Genomic DNA, 23652 nt, shown 5'->3' with positions numbered 1-23652 from the left:
TCTCACATTTTATGAGGGACCACAGGTTCTCTATGGGGTTCAGATCAGGTGAACAAGGGGGCCATGTCATTGTTTTTTCTTCTTTGAGACCTTTACTGGCCAGCCACGCTGTGGAATAGTTGGAGGCATGTGATGGAGCATTGTCCTGCATGAAAATCATGTTTTTCTTGAACGATACCGACTTCTTCCTGTACCACTGCTTGAAGAAGTTGTCTTCCAGAAACTGGCAGTAGGTCTGGGAGTTGAGCTTCACTCCATCCGCAACCCGAAAAGGTCCCACAAGTTCATCTTTGCTGATACCAGCCCATACCAGTACCCCACCTCCACTTTGCTGGCGTCAGAGTGGAGCTTTCTGCCCTTTACTGATCCAGCCTCTGGCCCATCAAGAGTCACTCTCATTTCATCAGTCCATAAACCTTTGAAAAGTCAGTCTTAAGATATTTCTTGGCCCAGTCTTGACGTTTTATCTTATGTTTCTTGTTCAAAGGTTGTCGTTTATCAGCCTTCCTTACCTTGGCCATGTCCCTGAGTATCGCACACCTTGTGCTTTTTGTTACTCCAGTAACGTTGCAGCTCTGAAATATGGCAAAACTGGTGGCAAATGGCATCTTGGCAGCTTCACGCTTGATTTTCCTCAATTCATGGAGTTATTTTGCGCCTTTTTTGCCCAACACACTTCTTGCGACCCTGTTGGCTATTTGCCATGGAACGCTTGATTGTTCGGTGATCAGACTTCAAAAGTTTGGCAATTTCAAGACTGCTGCATCCCTCTGCAAGACATCTCACAATTTTGGACTTTTCGGAGCCCGTCAAATCTCTCTTCTGACCCATTTTTCCAAAGGAAAGGAAGTTGCCTAATAATTAAGCACACCTTATATAGGGTTTTGATGTCCTTAAACAACACCCCTCCTCATTACAGAGATGTACATCATCTGATTAACTTAATTGGTAGTTGGCTCTCAAGCCTGAACAGCTTGGAGTAGGACAACATGTATAAAAAGTATCATGTGATCAAAATACAACTTGCCTAATAATTCTGCACACCATGTAAATAGACGGGCATTTAAAAAGTAAATGAATCTGTGTTTCGGACCACTCTTTTCTATCTAGAAAGTCCCCCCCTGGAAAACAGCTCAGCATGTGACCAGTGATTCCAGCACTGGATTGAGGTACAGAGCATTTTTCAGAATCAGCGCAACACAAGAAGTACTGAGGTCTTTGTATAGCAACCAAACTGAGATGCTCAGCTGCAGTAAGTAAATTTAGAATATGTATTTATGTATGTTCTCACTGAGGACTACACGTATTTAGTGATAAAACACCAAGTCACGGAAAACGTCTTTACGCCTGATAGCAAGCTGACATTTCCAATGAAGGAGTTACATTGACCTTACTCGACAAAGCAGTTCATGAAAGAAAATTCACTTTGTGTTTCTAAGTAATGTGATGAATACCTAGAATTGTATTTTTTATTTTATCAGTAGTGTGTAGATATTAGAATACAGTTAGTTATTAATTTACTTCCACATTGTAATAGGGGTTAGAGCTGTATTCCATAAAGCTGAAAAATAACGGGTTTATCTTCTATATTCTTTTTTTTTTTTTTACATTCTTTTATTTTTGCCAATTACAATGACATACTGAAACCATATTTGTCCTAACCTGATTATTACCTGCATTCTATTTTCTGTATATGTACTATGCTATCTTGCCTGACCTGGTTATCCCGTAAAGTAAAATGTTTTAAAATTGAAATAAATTGACAGTTCTAATGTACTTTTATCATAAAAGCTTCATTGTTGGTCAAAGTTCAGCCCATGGTCCCATAAACTTCTATGATTATTACCTTTTAAAAATAATATGATCTTTTGTTACAGTATATTTGCAATATAGGAATTACCAACTTTTAAAAGCAGCACAACCTTCCAGTGTAAGCCTTCCTGTGATGGTATTGGGATGTGTATTAAAAGCTGATCGGATTGTTGAGAAGACGAATGGCCAGAGCTGCTAAATTTCATTATTTATTTTTTTTTAATTATAGCCAGTGACATGAAAAAAATAAAATCAAATCATAAACCATTGGGCCATATTTATCAATATTGTCTAAATGAAGTGACTTTTTAAAAACACTTTTCCTTGTGGCTGAGGAGCTGATGTTTCTGCCACATTTATTAAAGTGTTGCACAATGTAAATTTGGCACATCTTAATAGATGTTACAATTCTCTCTAAAGCTGTTACTCCATTTTTATGCCACCCATTAATAAGCTTATAACTTTTTTGTGATTTTTTAAGGTCCTAATTTATAAATGTGGCTAATAGCTCAATTGCATAGCTTACTATACCTATTTTTTAAAAGATGTGAGAACGGCATAAAACCAGCAAAAGATACGATTTTTTTTTTTTTAAACAAAGATGATGCGAACCGAAACTTACCACTTTTTGATATCTGAAGACTCCTACAAAATCCTTGTTATTAATCCTCTTTAGGTAATACAAACTTACTAGACAATCATAAAGTCATAAAGTGTATCAGATTTTTCATAGTTACTTTGGCTGTTTTTTAAGTATGACACATCTATTGACTGACTAGTGTAAGGTTATACCACTTTGTGCCAGGAATGTGGTGTATTTTTGGCACACTGTGCTGCACGTTTGGTCGTGACTTTTTTCTCTGAGGCATGCCACCTTGTCAGACAACCATAGAAAGTGTTTGACACATAATAAATTTGGAGTTTTAAGAGAAAGGTGGAAAGCTGGAAACATTTAAAAAGGCTTCCACGGACAGCTTTTGCTTAATCCACTCCATATAGCAGGGGAACCCTGGCCTTCAATCTTTAGTGCTCATGCAGGGATCTGCATATAGGCATGACCCCTTTGGTTGAGTCCTTGGAATGGCTGCTGGGTGGTAGAGTGGGCTGTATCATGGCTCAGTTGTGGGACCCAATCCAGTGACCTTTTGATGTGTGGTCTGCTTCCTTCTTTGTTGGGCCACAACCCAATTTGTCTCTGTCCAAATGCTGATGGATATTTTGTCCTTTCTTTCCTTTTCTTGGTTTGTGTGTTCCATTTTCTCTTTTGGTTCTGTCCTATCACATTTTGGGATGGGCTTTCTATATCACTTCTCACTGACTTTCTTTGCTGGCTATACTTCTAAGTGGATTAGTGCTAAGTAGTCTCTATCACTACAGTGAAGGGATTTTGCCCTACTAGGCAAAAACTGTTTGTATATCTGCTGTGTGTTTGTCTTCTTTCCCAGCACCTTTTCTTTCTCTAAGGTTGGTGGGAGATTACTCTTGTTTCATTTATTATTCCCCTTTTTTTCCCTTTTTGCACGTGCTTTAAGTTTCCGCACTCTGGGTCCTCGTATCCCTCTGCACACTTTCGCTTTCCTGGTTAGCTGTGCATCGGGGCCTCCCCTCTGGTCCCTCAATAGGTACAAGAAACCCCTCAACTGCCTTGTAGGGAGCCAGGTCTGAGGTGGTGGTGTTGGTTCTGTGGCTAGGGATTTTGGTCCAGTAGGGTGTGGGTGCAGCTTCTTTGTGTTATGTGGCAGAGGATAGTCAGAAATCTGAAACCGTACCAAGAGGTCAGGATCAGTAACAAATCCTTAAGGCAATCAGCAAGTCTAAAGACAAGAAAAGGTCAAGGATGGACATATTAAACTAAATCAGCTGTGCAATAAAGTGAATCAGAGTCAGTAACACCTATTACTGGCAATTGGAAGCAGGGAGCTATGGGGTTAAATAGACAAGAATGTTGAAGAATTAACCCTTAAGCTCCTTACCTGGACTGTATCATAAATCCCAGAATGCTAAAAAATTGCTGTAGTCTCGCCCCACTTCTCCTGTAGTGAAGCTGCTGTGCAATCTAGCAACAGAAGCAGAAATAGAAGGAGCGAGGACACATATAGCTATTATGGGGGAATGTATTGATGGTCAAGGGTATGACTTGATAAATCTTGACCATTACATTTACCATTTGTAGGGGTTTCAGCTCTCTGGTAGCCGCTTGGATACGTACAGGCACAGTATTTTTATATCAAAACAAAATAGAGTTTATTATCCTTCATAAACTTTACAGTTCTAAACTGAAAAAAGCTTTTTTTCAGCACAAATGAATAACCAAACCATAATTTATTCAGTACAAAGAGATAACAAAACAGTTCTCTCTCTGGATAAGTTAAAGTAAATCACACGGACTCACTAACCTGATCTTACAGGAACCTCTCAGGCTGCAGTTCAGACTATCCACTAAGTCATTCTTTCTCCAGCTTCAGCACACCGCTCCTAACTGAGCTAGACCAGATGTATTTTATTAGGTTAGTAACACCCAGATAGGAGTATAGGAGCAGGAGCAATCTTTCCCACCCAGGCTCTTTTGGTCGCTCCTAAATCCCTGACCCAAAATGAAAACCATCTTAGTATCACATCTGCTATCTAGAACCTTACCTCCTGCCTTATTACACATTCAATACACTATTTTTATACCATTTTCTAGATTTTAGTGGCACACAGCTACCTGCAAAGAGAGAAATCTTTGGAATAAACATAAATTAGATTTGTTCATGCCCTTATAGTGTTTTCACATTCTTGTCTCTTTGTCTGTTTGATGATCTGAAGACCGTAGCATGCGATGCTATGAAAGAAAAATGGAAACTTGACCTACCCATAAATCAATGTATCTATTGGAATACACTAGATTCTCTTACTAAATAGATAACAAATCTATTGCATCTGACATGGTTCTCCTAAACCAGAAGCTTGGAGAGCCAGTGTAAAGAGAACCATATTGCTCATTTTTATATCTATTATATGGTTTTAGAGCCAGGGTGGAGATTGGATCTTGTCTTGCAATCCAAAATGTTAAATGATACTGATGGTAATAGCTATAAAGAGGAGACAGGTTGCATTCTGCCTTGTATGTCTTATTTGTTAAAATGAATTTGCTGGGTGTTCGGTAGCCAGTAAAGAGAATGGCAGCAATGAGGTTTGGTAGAATAATGAGGAAATGCCCAAAAAGTAGGGATTTTTCAGGAGCAGGAATACATACAGTAAGTCTCATATACTGCATATTTGGCTTTCAGTAAGGCTATGTGTACACTTCCAGAAATTGCAGCAGAAACATCTGCTGCAAATACTGATGTGTTGCCACACATTTGCATGCAATTTTTTATGCATTTTTTATGCTTCTGTTCCCATACATTACAACTGGTGAAAAACGCTGCAAAAATGGTGAAAGAACTGACAAACTTCACAAGTGAAACTGTTCCAATTTGCAAGGAAAAAGTAAGCAGCGTGAGACTTCAGAAATCTTATTCATTTTGCAGGGATAGTAAAATGGTAAAATGGAAAAAAAGCGACGTAGTCTTAGATTTCAAATGATATGGAATTTCTGTTCTAGAAAAAAAGTAGAAAATAATCATTGACATAGACGTTTTCTTTATAAGGGTCCGATATATATTCATAGCCTAGAAGAACATACGGCTGCTATCAGCAAACATTTACAGTAGTGGTCCAAAGATTTTTACAAGGTCCAGTGATAGATCCATTTGAAGATCACCATTAATGCCATACTCTGCTTCTAACAATTCCAACTGGTTATTCTTGAATGTTTCTCCATGCCATTTGCCTGGCAGCATGTTGTCCTCCGTCATCCCATTACCCAATTCTCCATAGTTGCTTGTTCGCATCCTCCATAACCGTCTTCCATTCGTAGCTCATGGGAAATAGCAGCCCGTGCAGCGTGTTACCTGCGCCGTCAGGTTACAGATTATGCATTGTATTGATATACATCTCAGTGTCTGTCTGCCATAGACAATTGTGATCCCTGTGCCAGTAACTATCTTTTCATTTTCTTGTCAGCCGAGATGGATTTGACATTTTTGAGTGCAAATAGCCATGTCCCGATGTGTTTTCTTTAAGTAGAATTTCCTAGGATTGAAAAATCTGTGCTCGGTAAATATAGGATGAGACGTCCATTTTTAAAAGCCTGTACTGATTGCTTCCGACATGTTCTCTAGACGTTGACCCACATTTATCAAAAGTGGCATCATTTTAGCCAATATCTACCGTAAGTTACAGCTTGACGATTTTATTGACATTTTGTGACAGATTTATGACTTTATGTTGCCTTCTTGATAAATCTGTCACAATATAAATCACTGCCATTATATTCCACACAGACTTAATTGCTGACACTTTTTTGACACCTTGGCCTATATGGAGTAGAGATGAGATTTTATTTTTTTTTTACACCATTTGTGACCTTTTTTGTATTTTATAGATGTGATTAAAGCCAGTTCAGCAGTAAACCGCTGTTCCTCTCATAAAAATTAAATTGGCAAATGGCGTGAAAGTATGGTTAATATGCCACTTGTGCCAAAAAAAAGATGCAATTATACTGACAAGTGTGGGCCTTTGTCATTTCAAGTGATATTTTATTGCCAGAATGGATCATTACATTAACAATTGTTATATCGTTCCATCTTATTTATTATCTTGCTTTTTTTCAGCTCTATATCAATTTACAGCCCAAAGGAGAACCCAAATACCTTTGATGCCGCCGCCTTTTTCCAGTGTGTTGGCAATTTCCTGGGAATATTTGCTGGATCATTTGCTATGGGCTCAGGATATGCTGTCATCACCGCTTTAATATCCTTTGTTAGTGAATCAAGGTACTTAATGTTGGTATGTTTTTGACTTGCATTTTTGGTGGTCCTTATGATCTGCAGTGTAGCCTTATTGATTTGAAGCTTTTATGTAGTTGAAGGGGTTAAATAATTTTACATCCAGGAGCCTGCTAATGCAGCTGTTGCTCCTGGTTGTAAAATCTGGGGAATGAATGGAATGGGGAATGGAATGCAGGGGAATCGTAGCATCGTAGACTTGCGGTGCTGCGCCTGTTGTGAATTTGGTTTCTGGGCTCCCCCGGTGGTTACTGGTGGTACTGAACTTGTGTGCTTCATCTCCTCTGTTCACCTGTTTCCATCAGGATGTGGGAGTTTCTATTTAGCCTTGCTCCTCAGTCATTTCTATGCCGGCCAACAATGTTACCAGAAGCCTTTCTGTTGCATGTTCCTGCTCCTAGACTACTATCAGCTAAGTTGGACTTGTAGTCCTAAGATTGTTTTGCATTTTTGTTCCAGTTCTCTGTGTTTGAATATTTCTGAGGCTGGAAGCTCTTGTGAGCTGAAATTGCCACTCTGGTGTCATGAGTTGATATTAGAGTCTTAAAGTAATTTCAGGATGGTGTTTTGAAAGGGTTTTCAGCTGACTGTGAAGTTCCCTTTTCTGTCTTCCTACTATCTAGTAATCGGACCTCAATTTGCTAAACCTATCTTCATACTTCGTATGTCAATTTCCTCTAAAATCACCGACAATATATGTGGGGGCTACTGTCTGCCTTTTGGGGAAAATTTCTCTAGAGGTAAGCCAGGTCTGTATTTTCCTCTGCTAGGGTCAGTCAGTCCTCCGGCTGGCGCTGGGCGTCTAGGGATAAAACGTAGGCACGCTACCCGGCCACTGTTAGTTGTGCGGTAGGTTTAGCTCACAGTCAGCTCGAGTTCCCATCTTCCAAGAGCTAGTCCTTTTGTATGCTTTACTACGGTCTCTGCCATTGAGAACCATGACATGCGCCCCCTGCTGGCATAAACTCTTATGAACTCGAGCGTGGGAATTTATATGAATATTTTCTGACGCTCGAGTTCATATGAGTTTATGCCAGCAGGGGGCGCAGCACCGCAAGTCTACGATGCTACGTTCCCCTGCTTTCAATTAATTCCCCAGATTTTACAGCCAGGAGCACAGCTGCATTAGCAGGCTCCTGGTTGTAAAATTATTTAGCCTCAGATGGATTTACATTGTGAGACATGACTGAGCGCCGGAGAGGTATGGGATATTGTTGCTTTTTTCTTTTTTTTCTTTTACAGAACGAGGGTCTTCAGGTGGATTAAGTGTATAATAAAGATTTTACAACCCCATGTGTGTATTTATTTCAATAAAATACTTTATTCTTAATGTGTGTGTGTATTATTAACACTTTAATATTATTGGATTAATCATGGATAGGTGTCCAATAGCAAGGTGACATTAACCCTTTATTACCCCATATCCCACTGTTACTCGGGAGTGGGAAGAGAGAGGCCAAGTGCCAGAATAGGCGCATCTTCCAGATGTGCCTTTTCTGGGGTGGCTGGGGGCAGATGTTTTTAGCCAGGGGGGGCCAATAACCATGGACACTCTCTAGGCTATTAATATCTGCCCTCAGTCACTGGCTTTCCCACTCTGGCAGAGAAAATTGCGCGGGAGCCCACACCACTTTTTTTCCGCGACTTAACCCTTTATTTTAACAGTGAGAGCCCCCAAAATTTGCACACACGCTACTAACATTAGTAGTGTGGAATATGCAAAAAAAAAAAAGGGATATGAAATGGTTTACTGTACGTAAACCATGTCTCATATCCTGTCGGGGAATTACCGGCCTTTATGCTATCTAGCGCTGTATGAAATATAAATAAATAAATATATATATATATATATATATATATATATATATATATATATATATATTTATATAACTGTATATATGTTTTCAGGAATATTTGAGCCCATGGATCCATTATATGTCCATTTTGCAAGGTTGCAAGAAAAAAAGGCAGTACGGATGCCATACGGATTACATATGGAGGATGACATGCGTAAAATACGCAGCCACACCCTGCCTACGAATGACATACGGATCACTGTTTTGGGTTCATTTCTGCGTATTACGCTTGTAAAAAATGGACCTTATTTCCCTACGCTGAGTGTGACACCGGCCTTACACTGACTCTCCCCGATTCTGGCACCATTCCAGTGGTGTTGGCACTCACATTCCAGGGGCTCACGTGAGGTTGTTATATCACGTGAACCCTACGCCCAATCAGTGCTGGCGTCACTGTCCCTGCTTTCGTACATATTGAACATCAACAGGAAGTCAGGGCTGCGGCACCTTGTTCGATGTCCAAAGGTGAAGACAGTGATGCCAGCACTGATTGGGCATAGGGCTCACGTGAGGTTAATTTACCCTGGGAATACCGCTGGAATGGCGCCGACACCAGGGTGAGTATAAGTGTTCTTAGTTTAACTAGGCCAGGCATGAGAAATGAGAATAGGTTGTCCAAGTAGTGGACAACCACTTTTGGAAGATAAATTCATACATTTGTTGTAGGAAAGCATTTTCATGCAATGCATAATTTTAGGACCAATGAAACGCATGTGCAGCACGGCTGAGACTGTACTTATAGCTTTCCTGCCTCTCTTCCTCTCCGTCTACTGCAAGCCTCCGATCATTGATTGACAGGTCACTTTTGACTGAGTAACCTGCCTTACGTGCCTGAGATCTCTTGCCGGCATCATAATTCCTTAGGGTGGCACATGCGGAGTAAGGTCCTGATGGTGTCACAAAACCAAAGTATCGATCTGTGTATCCACTGCCGCAATGAATGGCGGCACCTGCACAAGAACTTGGGAATTTTCGTTTCTACAATAAAGGTATGACTTCATTCCCCTTTAGGGTACGTTCACACCACCATAAGTTTGGTCCAAGGTCTAACCGTAAAAAAAAAAACGGATTGTACTCAGACCAATGATACTCAATGGGGCAGTGCAGATGAATCAATTATTTAACTGTAAATCAGATGAGACTTGGCCATTCAAGTCTATGGGTACAAAACAATCGGTTGCCACAGTATAGTATTTGATTTTTACGGATTCATTGCAATTTGGTAACATAGGAAACTATAAATGGTCCAGTAAAAAAATGGATTGCATACAATTGTCAAGTGAGAAAAAAATCGCTCCACTTCTCTGGATGAAACTCTGGTGATTTTTTTTATACGCTCTTGTGAACCTATCCTTACAGCAACTTTGCTTCAATGCCTTTCACTTGGAGTAGAAGATAATGCTGACAAGTTCTCTTAGAAGTTGCTGCAGTTTACTTTATTGCTTTTTTTGCTCCCTTTTAGAGTAAAATGTTGCACAATCTTATAGCCTTTGAAATATTACATGTTGGTCTTCTACTGTGCCAAATATTTAGACAAGACATTAGATTTTGACCTTCACCAGGATACTGGAGAACCACAGCACAAAAATGTTGTGACATTTCAAAAAATAAAAAAAATTAGCAAACAAATTCTGAATATTGAAAACCACGTTGTCATTGTCTAGAAAAGCTACAAAATGATGAGGACTGAAAAAACTAGCTCAAAAATGTCTAAAATTTAAACGTTTACTCCAGAAAGTTGGTAGAAAAAGAGTAATGATTTGGGGCCATCATCATTTTTTGTGCTACAGATGATCTCGCTACACGGTGAATTTTCTTGGTATCATTTATAGCTGTCATATTCAAGGCTGAGGGAATAAGGTCACCATCATTACAAACTACGATGTCAGCAAAATTAGAAGGTCATTTGTAAAGTAATGTTAAGCGTGATGTTAATTGATTTTATATGTACTGTTATAATCGTGTTAGGTATGTATATTTTATAGCAAGGAATATCATTTCTCACAGCAGTGCTAAAATGTGTAGCTGATGTTAAGTTCCACTTCAGTATCAAACCCTCCATTTATCAGTTTTTAACTTAATTTTTATATGTTGTGGACATGAAGCATATATGGCTATTTTCTTTAAAGGGTACAAACACCCTAATAACCTTTTTTTAATTATTATTATTTTATGTTTACAGATTCTATTAAAGGCAATGTTTCTTTAGTTATTGGGTTTTCCACTTTAAGAAATGTCTACCCCAAATATTTTTGAATACATAACTCTTCCACTCTGCTACAATCGCAGTATTTTGAGCTGCAGACAGTCACTGAGCTCAGCGGGTTGCCTGAGATAGACGGTGATTGGTTGCAGCAGTTATGCCAGCTGACGATATGACATCACCCATTCACCCAAAATACTGAGACCCAGAATAATGGCAGAGAGGGTACCTGCTCTGTTTATTGTGGAAATTATTTTCAGTTAATGTTCACATTGTATGATTTTTACATAATTAATTTGCATTTTATTGCATGAAATAAGTACTTGATCACCTACCAACCAGCAAGAATTCTGGCTCATAGACCTGTTAGTTTTTCTTTAAAAAGCCTCCTACTCTGCACTCATTACCTGTATTAATTGCACCTGTTTGAACTTGTTACCTGTATAAAAGACACCTGTACACACACTCAATCAATCACACTCCAGCATACTCAAAACTCTCCACCTTGGCCAAAGCCAAAGAGCTGTCTAAGGAAACCAGGGACAAAATTATAGACCTTGACAAGGCTGGGAATGGGCTACAGGACAATAGGCAAGCAGCTTGGTGAGAAGGCAACAACTGTTGGCACAATTATTAGAAAATGGTACAAACACAAGATGACTGTCAGTCTTCCTCTGTCTGAGGCTCCATGCAATATCTGCCTCCTGGGGTAACAATGATTCTGAGAAAGGTCAGGAATCGGTCAGAACTACACTGGAGGATATGATCAATTACCTGAAGAAAGCTGGGACCACAGTCTCAAGCATTACCATTAGTAACACACTACACCGTCATGGATTAAAATCCTGCAGGGCACTTTAGGTCCCCCTGGTCACGCCTGCACGTGTCAAGACCCATTTGAAGTTCGCCAATGACCATCTGGATGACGCAGAGGAGACATGGTAGAAGGTCATGTGTTCAGATGAGACCAAAATAGAACTTTTCGGTATCAACTCCACGCGGTGTTTGGAGGAAGAAGGGTGAGTACAACCCCAAGAACACCATCACAATCGTAAAGCATGGAGGGGGAAACATCATACTTTGGGGGTGCTTTTCTGCCAAGGGTACAGTGTGACTAGACCTTATTAAAGGGAGGATGAATGGGGTTATGTATCGCGAGATTGTGTCCAACATTCTCCTTCCCTCAGAGCACTGAAGATGTGACGCAAAACACACAGCCAAAGAAACTAAGGTGTGGCTCTGTAAGAAGCATTTCAAGGTCCTCGAGTGGCCTGGTCAATCTCCAGACCTGGTCCTAATAGAAAATTTTTGTATGGAGCTGAAACTCAATGTTGCCCAGTGACCGACAGCCCCAAAACCTGAAAGATCTGGAGATCTGTATAGAGGAGTGGGCCAAAATCCCTGCTGCAATGTGTGCAAACTTAGTCAGAAACTACAGGAAACATCTGATCTCTGTAATTGCAAACAAAGGTTTCTGTACAAAATATTAAGTTCTGTTTTTCTATTGTATCAAATACTAATTTAATACAATAAAATGCTAATTTTTTATGTAAAAATCATACAATGTGATTTTCTGGATTTTTTTAGATTCTATCTCTCACAGTTGTAGTGTACCTACGATAAAAATTACACACCGCTCCATTCTTTGTAGGTGGGAAATACTTATTTTTGAATTGATTCCATTCAGCAATTTACCATTTTTTCAGAGTTCATTGTGTAGTATAAATGTATTTTGTGGGTGTTATCATTATAGTGATGCTAAATATTTATAGCTTTTGTTATGGTTGACTACTCTTGCATAATTAAACAGCTTTTTTAGCGAAATAATTTGTTTTTGTGTCACTGCATTCTAGGCCTCGTAATAATTTTCTTTTTTTCAACAGAGGTGATAGTTTGTTTTCTGACTCTTGTCTTTTAATGACTTTTTATTTATGTTTCTGAGAGATGAAATGAACTAACAAAAATCTGTTATTCTGGCAATATTTGTTCGGTTTTTCTATCCTGGTTCAGTTTAAATAGTTAGAAAATGTATTGGTTGTTATGGATACAACATTGCTATGTCTATTTTTTTTTATACTCTTATTAGTTTTTCAATATCAAAACTGTGTCTAAGGGAAAACAGTGCATCTGGCTTTTTTTTTTTTTTTTAAGAAACTTTGTTGCATTTTATTTTCCAGAAAAAGATAATAAGAAAAAAACAAAACATGATTATAATTTTCCAACTGACTATATACATTTCTTGTTTTTTTGTTTTTTTTAAAAATCTGGATTCTTAAGCAAACATTTCCATGTTATTTTCAATTTAATTAATTTCCGTGTTAGTTGGCTAATTAAGAAAAAACAACCAGAATAATCCTATTTGCAGCCCTAGGATCACCACTGCTGCATTTTCATTCCAACAGATTTAGCTGGATCTAAGTTATATAAAGAATAATCATATATAGCGGAGCACAATACATTCAATGTTTGTTATATTTTCAACCTTCCCAGATTACCTTTTAAATCTTCCAGAATGGACCATTCTTGTGAGCTTGAAAGGTTGCACCACTTGTTTTATCTCCAAATCATTGCAATATGTTACAATAAACATCTTCCATTTTGTAAAAAAAATGATTTAGTAACCTTGTCTTTATTGTGCTCTGCTAGTGTCTGTTCTACATTAGTAGAAAGTTGAATTGCTCTAGAATCATATGCTTGGTTGGTGTTTCTACGTTCTCTCCAAAATCATTGTTTAGTCATCATAAGTATGGAGCGTATAAGATGCCTAATGAGAGTTGTCATTTCACTATCTCCTCCCCGATAATGAAAAATAATGAAAAACAGATACCATCGGGCGCAAATGCCATTTTTTCTCTAGGATTAATTGCAGGTGAGTCCAAAAGGTTTGGACCACCCTACAGTACCGCAGACCATGCAGTATATAAGTTTTATATTTGACACAGTGTGTAATTCTGTCAGGCTGGAGGTAGTTCCGTGGTAGACTGCAGCCATCAATGGCCCTGTGCAATATACGGTACTGTTTATCTCACTAGTAGAGATGAGCAGATCGATCTGCACAGGATCGAGTTTGAGTCTAACTTCCTAAAAACATTTGCAAATTCAAACATTTTGACATTCGATTCACAGTTTTCAGAGAAAAAAAACTTGTCTGACACTATTTTCACTGAAGGCGGTTAGTACCTTGACTATCAGATTACTGGTTCCCAGTGTAGCACAGTGTGTACGGAAAAGTAATTTTCTCCAGAGTTACATGATGAGCCTGTCTTCTGTATAGTATAAGCTCTTATGGTCAGTGGGGTCCTGTCTTTCTCCTGCAGAATATAAGCTCTCATGGTCAGTGGTGTCCTCTCTCTCTCTCCCCTGTACAGTGTAAGCCCTTATGGCCAGTCTGCTTAATGGTCTCCTTCTCTCTCCTGTAGAGTGTAAGCTCTTATGGTCAGTGGAGTCCTCTTTCACTCTCTCTCTGTCTGTCCCTCTCTCTCTCCTGTAGAGTGTAAGGTCTTATGGTTAGTGGGGTCCTCTCTCTCTCTCTCTGTCTCTCCTGTAGAGTGTAAGCTCTTATGGTCAGTGAAGTCCTCTCTCTGTCTCTCCTGTAGAGTGTAAGCTCTTATGGCCAGTCTGCTCAATGGTCTCCTCTCTACTCTTATGGCCAGCAGTATTCTCCTCCTTTCTGACTCCTGTTGTAGTGCTAGCTCTTATGCTCAGCAGGGTTCTATTTATTCTTTAATCCACTTGTGTTTTCTGAGCAACAACAAGCTTTCCAGTGTTGAGATTCACACAAATTTATTCAGTGCAAATCAAATTTGGGGGTAAAATTCAGCAAAGATCCGTTCATCACTATTTTTCAGGTTTCATTTATGATTGACTTTCGAACCACATACCAACCCTTCAACAACTTTTCTCCCCCCATTCTCATTATCTGTTTTGTTCAGGCTTCAAAATCCATTGTCAGACAAGATGGAATCAAACAACCTCTCATCTTCCTGTATATCGTAGACTTTCAAACACAATTCCTACCATTAGAATAAAACTGTCTAACATAACATAAAACTATATAGAATGTACTAAAATGGGGATAATGTAAACTTGGCTATGACACCATTACAGGTCAACCATCATGGATTTGTCATACAGTACATCACTTACACTTAAGATCTTTCTCACCCCAATTACTGAAAGGTCTCTTCTCCTTGCCTTGTGGAAAAACTGGATGAGCCCAAAGACCCAGTCTTTTTGAGATATGAAGGGATAAGCCATATAATTTATGAATTGCCTTCCACGTCATAACCGTGCCTCTGCATATAAGAGACTTCTTAGTGTGTCATGGCAGCTGTGATAAGAAGTATGTGAAATAAAACCTTGTTTCCATTTATGACAGAAGATGGACTTCAAGACAGAATTTAAATATTGACTGGATTTTCTCAGCCAGTCTATGCCCCATGCAAGCTAGATTATACTCTCTAAGATTAGGCACTTTGGCACCTTTTTCTCTCATCATTATCTTCTGTAGTTAAATGCAAGATCTCTTATCTCACCACAAAAAGTGAGACATTGCTTGTAACCCTTATGATTATTTTATGTCTTAGCAGCAAGAGGTTGGTTTATACAGAGTACAAAAGTCTTGAAAAACACATCATTTTAATTAAAGGCAAATGAAACCATTTTTTTCAGCACCTGTTCTATTTTAACCCCTTCATGACCTTGCGATTTTCCATTTTTGTGCTTTAATTTTTTTCATCCCAAAACCATAAGTTTTTTTTTAACTTTTGTGTCAATATAGCCATGTAAAGGCTTGTTTTTTGCGGGACGAGTTGTACTTTTGAAAGACAACATTGAGTTTACCATATAGTGTACTGCAAAATGGCAAAAAAAATTAAAGTGCGGTGAAATTGCAAAAAAGTGCAATTCCACAATTGTTTTTTGGATTTTTTATTTCTCTATTGCTTCTTTGTGGGATACAGGAAACCATGAGTGTATGCTGCTGCCACTAGAAGGTTGACACTATGCACAAAAAGTTAGCTCCTTAGCAGTGTACACCCCACCGACCGGCACTAGGTTAATCAGCTTTAGCTTATTGTCAGTAGGAGGTGGACACGGGTCTTTTACTAGACCCACATCTACCTCGTTTTCCTGTAACGTCTCCCTTTTTTATTTTTTAGATGGATCTTTTCCTTTACCTCTGGAGGGATACAGTGTGAACAGTCATACTGTACTCCCACATAGAGACTGAGTACGGGGTGTACTGCCACCCCGTATCCTCATATGTCTAGCTGGCAGGACCCCAACTCCTAACACATGAAGAATGTTTAGGTGATCCAAATTTTGATCCTATCTCCCATCTCCTACCCACTCGTCCACCAGAGCCTGTCGGTTTCAGGAGGCATGGACATCCCACAATACTGGTTGGACATCTCCAGCTAGTTTGGCACAATGTTACCTTTGGGTAATCTCTGGACCTCCGCTCCGCCCTCCCCTGTCTCGTTGGCCGTCTTTTCTACTCTAGGCCCTTGCTTCAGCGTGGCCTAGATCCCAGCGGTTAACTTCGCCCCTTCTCCTGTCTTCTTTGGGTGGATTTTCTCCCGCCTATCTCTAGCACGCCTCCTCTCCCTGTCTCTGGCAGTTAGCTCTGCCCCTCGGTGGTTAGCTTCGCCTCATTCAGACCTCAAACGAGCGGGCTTTTTTATCTCGTCCCTTCCTCCCTTCTTAGTGGCACTCAATGTGCGTGTGCTTTTCGTCTCTACGAGCCCTTCTCTTCCTCCCTATGGTTTCCATTTGCCGGCACCTGTACCCGGATGGTGGCCTCTCACTGCAGGAATCTTGTCATGCTTACTCCTGGTGTCCCTCTACAGCTTGAAAGCAGTCTTCAGGACTCGCATATTACTGTGAGTAGCTCTGCTCTGCAGACTGACACTGTCCTCAGCATATTCTTTTCTGTCCCCTAACCTTTTGCATTCGTTAGTGAGTCTGCTTCTTACCATGCCTAATCCTAAGGTAGAGCACTCTCGCCCTCCTTCCTCTTCTTCTGTTCTTGTCAGGCACTTTGTTTGCTCTTCATGCAAATGCAAACTCCCTTCAGATCAGTCCTCTCCCCTTCATCAAGACTGCAGGAGTCCCCTTGCACCTGCTACCCAGGAGTCCCCTACTGCCCCACGAGAGAGTGGTGCCCCTATCACAGTGTGGGCTGACATCTGCCCACTATAGGCATGGGGCGTAATCGTGCCTATTAGTTAAATGCCGCTGTCAAACTCTGACAGCGGCATTTAACAAGCGCTTCCCATCCGGCCGGAAACGCGTGCACCGATCACCCCGTCACATGATTGGGGGTCATCGGTGCATCGGCATGGTGACTTCGTCACATGATCGGGGGTCAACGGTGCATCGGCATGACAACCAGAGGTCTCCTTGACACCTCTATGGTTGTTGATGTCGGATTGCTATGAGCGTCACCTAGTGGTCGGCTTGCATAGCAATGCAGTAATTCTGCTACATAGGGGCGATCTGAGCATCGCCTCTATGTAGCAGAATCGATCAAGTTGTGGCAGCTTCTTGCCTCCCATATATTCTATTGAAGCATGCCAACATTAAAAAAAATGTTTTTAAAAATATGAAAAAAATAAAAAAATATAAGAGTTTAAATCACCATTCAAAATAGAGCAATAAAAAAAATCAAACCTACACGTATTTGGTATCGCGTTCAGAATCACCCAATCCATCAACAAAAAAAGGATAAACCTGATCGCTAAACAGCATAGAGAAAAAAAGTAAAAACTCCAGAATTACGTTTTTTGGTAGCCGCGACATTACATTGAAATGCAATAACGGGCGAACAAAAGAACGTATCTGCACCAAAATGGTATAATTAAAAACGTCAGCTCGGCACGCAAAAAATAATCCCTCACCCAACCCCAGATCACAAAATGTGGAGACGCTACAGGTATTGGAAAATTGCACAATGTTTTTTTAGCAAAGTTTGGAATTTTTTTTTCACCACTTAGATAAAAAAGAACCTAGACATGTTTGGTGTCTATGAGCTTGTAATGACCTGGAGAATCACAATGACAGGTCGTTTTTAGCATTTAGTGAACCTAGCAAAAAAGCCAAATAAAAAACAGCTTTGTGTTTGCCTTTCACCTACATGAGGATATTATCCTCCCTTCTTTTACGTCTGGCTCTGACTCTACCTTCGTAGCGTTCTCTGATCAAGTTAGACCTGACCAGGGTGATGCATATCTATCTGGCTACGGCTGCCCCCTCTTTCGGAAGACTGATTCTTTCTTTGTCATTCCTGAGGGTGCACGTAGAGGCCTTCTGGCCTCCAGGGCAACAATTGCTCGCTTTATCTGGATGTTAATTTGGAGGCATACCTAGTCAAGAACAGAGCTCCTTCTCCAGGGTTTAAGGCACACTCTACCCGGGCAGTGTGTGCCTCCTGGCGGTACACCATAGGGCCTCCGCCCCTCATTTCTGCAGAGTGGCAACCTGGTACTCCATCCCCATGTTTGCCAAATTTTACAGGATCCATACCTACGTTTTGGCGGACACCATCCTAGGTAGAAGGATCTTGCAAGCGGCATTGGTTAGGCTAGGTTCACATTGCATTAAAGCAGCCTGTTCAACACATGTGTTAAACGGGCTGCTTTAACGCAAGTGCCGACATGCCATCGTGCTAGCGCAGATAGAGCTAGCAGATGCTCTATCTACGCTAGCGGTGATGGACCCGGAAACGCTGCAGCCCACATCCCAGGGTCCGTGACTCAATGACGGCACATTGCTAGCGCACGCCCATTTTGGGCGTGCGCTAGCGATGCACTCGAAATCGGGCTTAATGGCAGGGTTAACGAACTATGTTACACCACGTTATGCCACAGTGTAACGCAGTCCGTCTAATGGACTGCTAGAACATAATGTTAACCCAGCCTTAGTTCTCTGGCCTCAATGGAGTTTTCTGCTGTCCTCTCCCCTCGGACTGCTATGGGTCATCCCATGGTTTCCTGTGTTTCCCAATGATGTAGAGAAAACAGGATTCTTGATTCCTCACCATAAAATCTGTTTCTCGGAGCCTTCATTAGGGGACACAGCACCCTCCCATGTTTAACAGCTCTGTTCACTGTATTATATTGTTAGAGTTTGAGTTGTGTGGTTTCTTTCTCTTTTACATGTTGCTTCTCCTACTGCTTTCTCACTAACTGGTTAACTTAGTGCCCGTCCTTGGGGTGTACACTGCTGAGGAGGAGCTAACTCTTGTTGTGCATAGTGTCAGCCTCCTAATGGCAGCAGCATACACCCATGGTTTCCTGTGTCCCCCAATGAAGGCTCTGAGAAACTGATTTTATGGTGATGAGCCAAAAATTCTGTAATCATGTTCAATAAATGCTAAATCTTACTTGGCAACATGATTCCCTAGGTCCATATGAGTACGCAGATAGCAAACATGTATAGTTTTTTTTATTTCAGTGGTTAAAAAAATTCTGAAATTTGAAAAAAAAAAGTCACTTACCGTATATACTCGAGTATAAGCCGACCCGAGTATAAGCCGACCCCCCTAATTTTGCCACAAAAAACTGGGAAAACTTATTGACTCGAGTATAAGCCTAGGGTGGAAAATGCAGCAGCTACCGGAGAATTTCAAAAATAAAAATAGATGCTCCATACCGTTCATTATTGCCCCAAAGGAGGTTCCATATAAAGCTGTGCCATATATAATGCTCCATACCATTGATTATTGCCCCATAGATGCTCCATATATAGCTGTGCCATATAGAATGCTCTGCACCGTTAATTATGGCCCCATAGATGCTCCTTATAAAGCTGTGCCATATACAATGCTCTGCACCATTCATTATGGCCCCATAGATGCTCCATATAAAGCAGTGCCATATATAGAGGTGCCATATAAATCTGTGCCATATATAATGCTCTGCACCGTTGCCCCATAGATGTGCCATATAAATCTGTGCCATATATAGTGCTCTGCACCGTTGCCCCATAGATACTCCACATAAATCTGCCATATATAACGCTGCTGCTGCAATTAAAAAAAAACAAAAAACACATACTCACCTCTCTTGCTTGCAGCTCCTCAGCGTCCCGTCCCGGCGTCTCTCCGCACTGACTGATCAGGCAGAGGGCGGCGCGCACAGTATATGCGTCATCGCGCCCTCTGACCTGAACAGTCAGAACAAGAGGACGCGAAGACAGAGCGGCGCCCGGCGGGTGGAACGTGGACAGGTGAATATAAAATACTCACCTAGTCCCGGCGCTCCTGGCGCTCCCCCTGCCTGTCACACTGTCTTCGGGTGCCGCAGCTCTTCCTCTGTCACCGCTGATTAAAGAAATGAATAGGCGGCTCCGCCCCTATGGGAGTGGAGTCCATAATCATTTCTCTAATGAGCGGTCCCCCGTGACCGCTGAACGGGGGAAGAGCTGCGGCACCCGGAGACAGTGTGACGGGCAGGGGGAGCGTCAGGATCGCCGGGACTAGGTGAGTATGCCTCAGCGCCCTCTCCCCCTCACCCGCCGACCCTGCCGCAGACCGTGACTCGAGTATAAGCCGAGAGGGGCACTTTCAGCCCAAAAATTTGGGCTGAAAATCTCGGCTTATACTCGAGTATATACGGTATGTTGCCATTTTTCATGACTAATAGCGATTTCATTTTTCAGGATCTGGGGCTTATTTTTTTACGCCCTGAATGGTTTTTATACCATTTTGGAGCTGATGTTTTGATCACCTCTTATTGCAATGTTGCGGTAGCAAAAAAACTTAATTCTGTTGTTTAGAATTTTTTTTCACGTTAAGCTGTTTACCGATTTAATTAATTGTTTTTTTATTTTGATAGTTTGGACGTTTCTGAACGCAGCGATACCAAATATGTGTATTTTTATTTATTTTTTTTTTTTGATTGTTTTATTTTCAATGAGGCAAAAGACAGGTGATTTGAACTTTTGTTTTTGTCTTTTTACTGATTTCAAATTTTTCTAAACTTTTTTTTACACTTATCACTGACTTCAAGAGTCCCCTTAGGTGACTTGAAGCAGCGATCAACCGATCGCTTGTGCTATACAAAGCAGTGCTATAGCACTTCAATGTATAGCAGAAATCACAATCTCCTGTGAACACCGGCTATGAGCTGGCATTCACAGGAGATTCAGAATGACAGGCACAGGAGTCTTCTGCTGACCCACGGCTGACAACCCATCGGCGGCCTGTGATCACTTGACCAAGGTGACAGTGGGCAGGATTTCGGTCTGGCATGTGTTAAATTCAACTGTCAGTGATTGACAGCGGGATTTAACAGGTTAATGTACACGGCTGAAGCAATGTGGCTGTTAAAGGCACTTGATGGCTGACTAAATCAGCCATCAAGTGCGGGGAAAAATGTGGGCTTAGCATCAGAGCACGCATCAAAAGCAGGGGCATGATCTTTGACGTACCTATACGTCAAAGGTTGTGAAGGGTTTAACAAATAAGGGAGGATAATTAAGTGTATTTATGGAGCCATCTTTTATTCCCAAATATTTTATGAATGCTGGCTACAGGAATCCCATATTAATCACTTTTATCCCTCTCAATTCAAGCATGTCCCTGTTTCAGAAAGAGAATATCACATTTTATGATATTCATCTTAAAAACCTGAAGAAGAACCATTAACTGACATATGTTGTAACACCTTCGGTAGGTCCTTGAAGTTTTGACAAGTAGAATTATATCATTAGCAAAAAAAGCCATCTGAAATGTCTTCTGCACTTTTTGGGGTTCTATAGCCAAGTTATACAGCAGGTGAAATAAGTATTGAACAAGTCTACAATTTTCTATGTAAATATATTTCTAAATTTGCTATGACATGAAATTCTCACCAGAAATAAAACCATAGATGTCCATAAATTAAGTTATGTGATATAATGAGAAATGACAGGGAAAAAGTATTGAACATGCTTACTGAAATGTTTTTAATACTTCACACAAAAGCCTTTGTTGGTGATGACAGCTTGACAATAAATTTTGTATTGGACTGAGGTCAGGTGATTGGATGGGTTGTTAACAACATCTGGTTAGAATGTCATGTCAATAGCACCTTTAGGAATATATTTACTTAGAAAAATTGGTGACATGGTCAATACTTATTGTAGCAAAAGTACGCTCACCACCAATAGTCAGTCTTTGACCATAATCATGGGGGTGCAAATAGTAAGTTAACTTATGACTGTGGGTGAATTGAGGAACCTCCAGAAGGCATGAAGAATCAACAAGAAATCAGCTAGTATCATATTTGAGGAATATCCTATTTTCTTGCATTATGTTGTCTGTTCTCTAATGATGACAGCAGTGTAATAAGATCTCCCCCCAATATATTAGGAATATCATCTGATAAAACGCTGATCTTTAGGCTTTCAAAGAAAGATTTTTATAAAGAGTTGGACTTAGAGATATTATAAAAACTAATATCTCTGTTAGGACATGATATTTTAAGCTGTTGCTGAACCTTGGTCTGAATCTTGTTAATTTACTTTGTATAAGAGGTGTTTTCTAATCAATATAAGAACTCCTGCCTTTTTAATTGCCAACGAAGACCAATACGCCCTTTTGGGATGTATTATTTTAATTCAGAAAAAATCCTGCTCTTCTAGATGGGTCTCCTGTAACAATGCACCTAGACGTTTAAGGCAACAAAGGACAATGATCCGCTTTTGAGGTGATCTCAACCCTTCAATATCCCATTTTATTATTTTCAGAATTTTTATTTGTAACACCTGGATTTATTTCCTGTGGCCATGCTTTTCACCACCTCTTTTACCACACAGAAAGATAAAAGTTTACCTGGAGAAAAATGTTTTAATCTCCATAGAACCTTTAAAATAATTTGTCGGCATGATGAATCACGCCCCATCTGTAACTTACAATATCTATCTTCCTGTGACACATCAAATATGAAACACATTCAGCAGTACAGTATTCGTACATAAAATAACTTTCTACCTTCTATTTTTTTTGTTATTGTGCACCACCACCTCCTTCCTTCTCCTTCCTTCACCAGTGCAACCTATTATTAAAGTAAGCACAACCATATTGTTCAGCCCCCAAGATAGTTAGAATTGCCATTGTCCAGAAATTCCAGAACAGTCCGTAAAAGTAGTGCACTTTTTCCCCCTGTCCATAAAAAAAAAATTGATGCGTCCGCAATTTTTTTTTTTTAAGCTGGGGAGACTTTTATTATTGCATTTATCACCCTTTTACTACAGTTCAGAGTGAATGCAGATAATGTCTTCCTATAGGATTTATGGTCTGTAGATTTGTATCATTCATAATCTTAATAATTTATTTTGGCCATCTAATGGGTCCATAGGGTCCATAAAAAAGTTTGCTGTCCATGATTTTTTGTGAAACTGTCTAGAAAAAATAAAGTTGACACCCCAGATCATATTACCAGAATGATGAGAACAATGTCTCTGATAACGGCTTTATCAGATGGGCCAAAATTAATCAACCACAAATTTGACATACTACCTTGATGTCCAGTTTGTTCTGTCAAAGCCTATCACAAAGATATCTAAGGTTTGTCCGTTTTTTTACATTCCTCATCTGTTTTGATGAAAAACGACATTGTTCACGTAAAAAATTTGGCAACCATCCTGGACTTCTGCTTTCAGTTGCCATCCAGTCTTGTTTTGTGAAGACTCTATCTCCAGATATAGCGATGGACCATCGAAGAAGGGCAGTAGATGCTTCATCTAAGAAAAATCCTCTGGTGCGTGACTTCCCTTGTAGATATTGTTAGACTCGCTCTTTCATTGCCAGAAGTAGGACATAGTGTAGATAAACTAGGAAGCCCACTACTTCTATAAACCACGTTGGGACTTCATTCAGTATAGATTGTGATATCTAAGGGACTTCATGGTCATGATCACAGTT

At 40.2% G+C, this 23652-nt stretch overlaps 1 protein-coding gene across 3 annotated transcripts in view; it reads left to right on the top strand.

Moving 5' to 3' along the window:
* SLC9A9 (solute carrier family 9 member A9) overlaps window positions 1-23652 on the top strand; it is a 1256356-nt gene that overhangs the window by 391890 nt on the left and 840814 nt on the right. For all 3 annotated transcript variants that reach the window (XM_077290810.1, XM_077290809.1, XM_077290811.1), the window contains exon 7: window positions 6513-6651. In XM_077290810.1, coding sequence (XP_077146925.1) covers window positions 6513-6651 — 139 coding nt within the window. The remainder of the gene's footprint in view (window positions 1-6512; window positions 6652-23652) is intronic.

Source organism: Ranitomeya variabilis, chromosome 2 (genome assembly GCF_051348905.1).
Source record: "Ranitomeya variabilis isolate aRanVar5 chromosome 2, aRanVar5.hap1, whole genome shotgun sequence".
NCBI classification, from domain to species: domain Eukaryota; kingdom Metazoa; phylum Chordata; class Amphibia; order Anura; family Dendrobatidae; genus Ranitomeya; species Ranitomeya variabilis.
The sequence above is the reverse complement of the archived record's forward strand: the minus strand, read 5'-3'. Positions and strand labels throughout refer to the sequence as shown.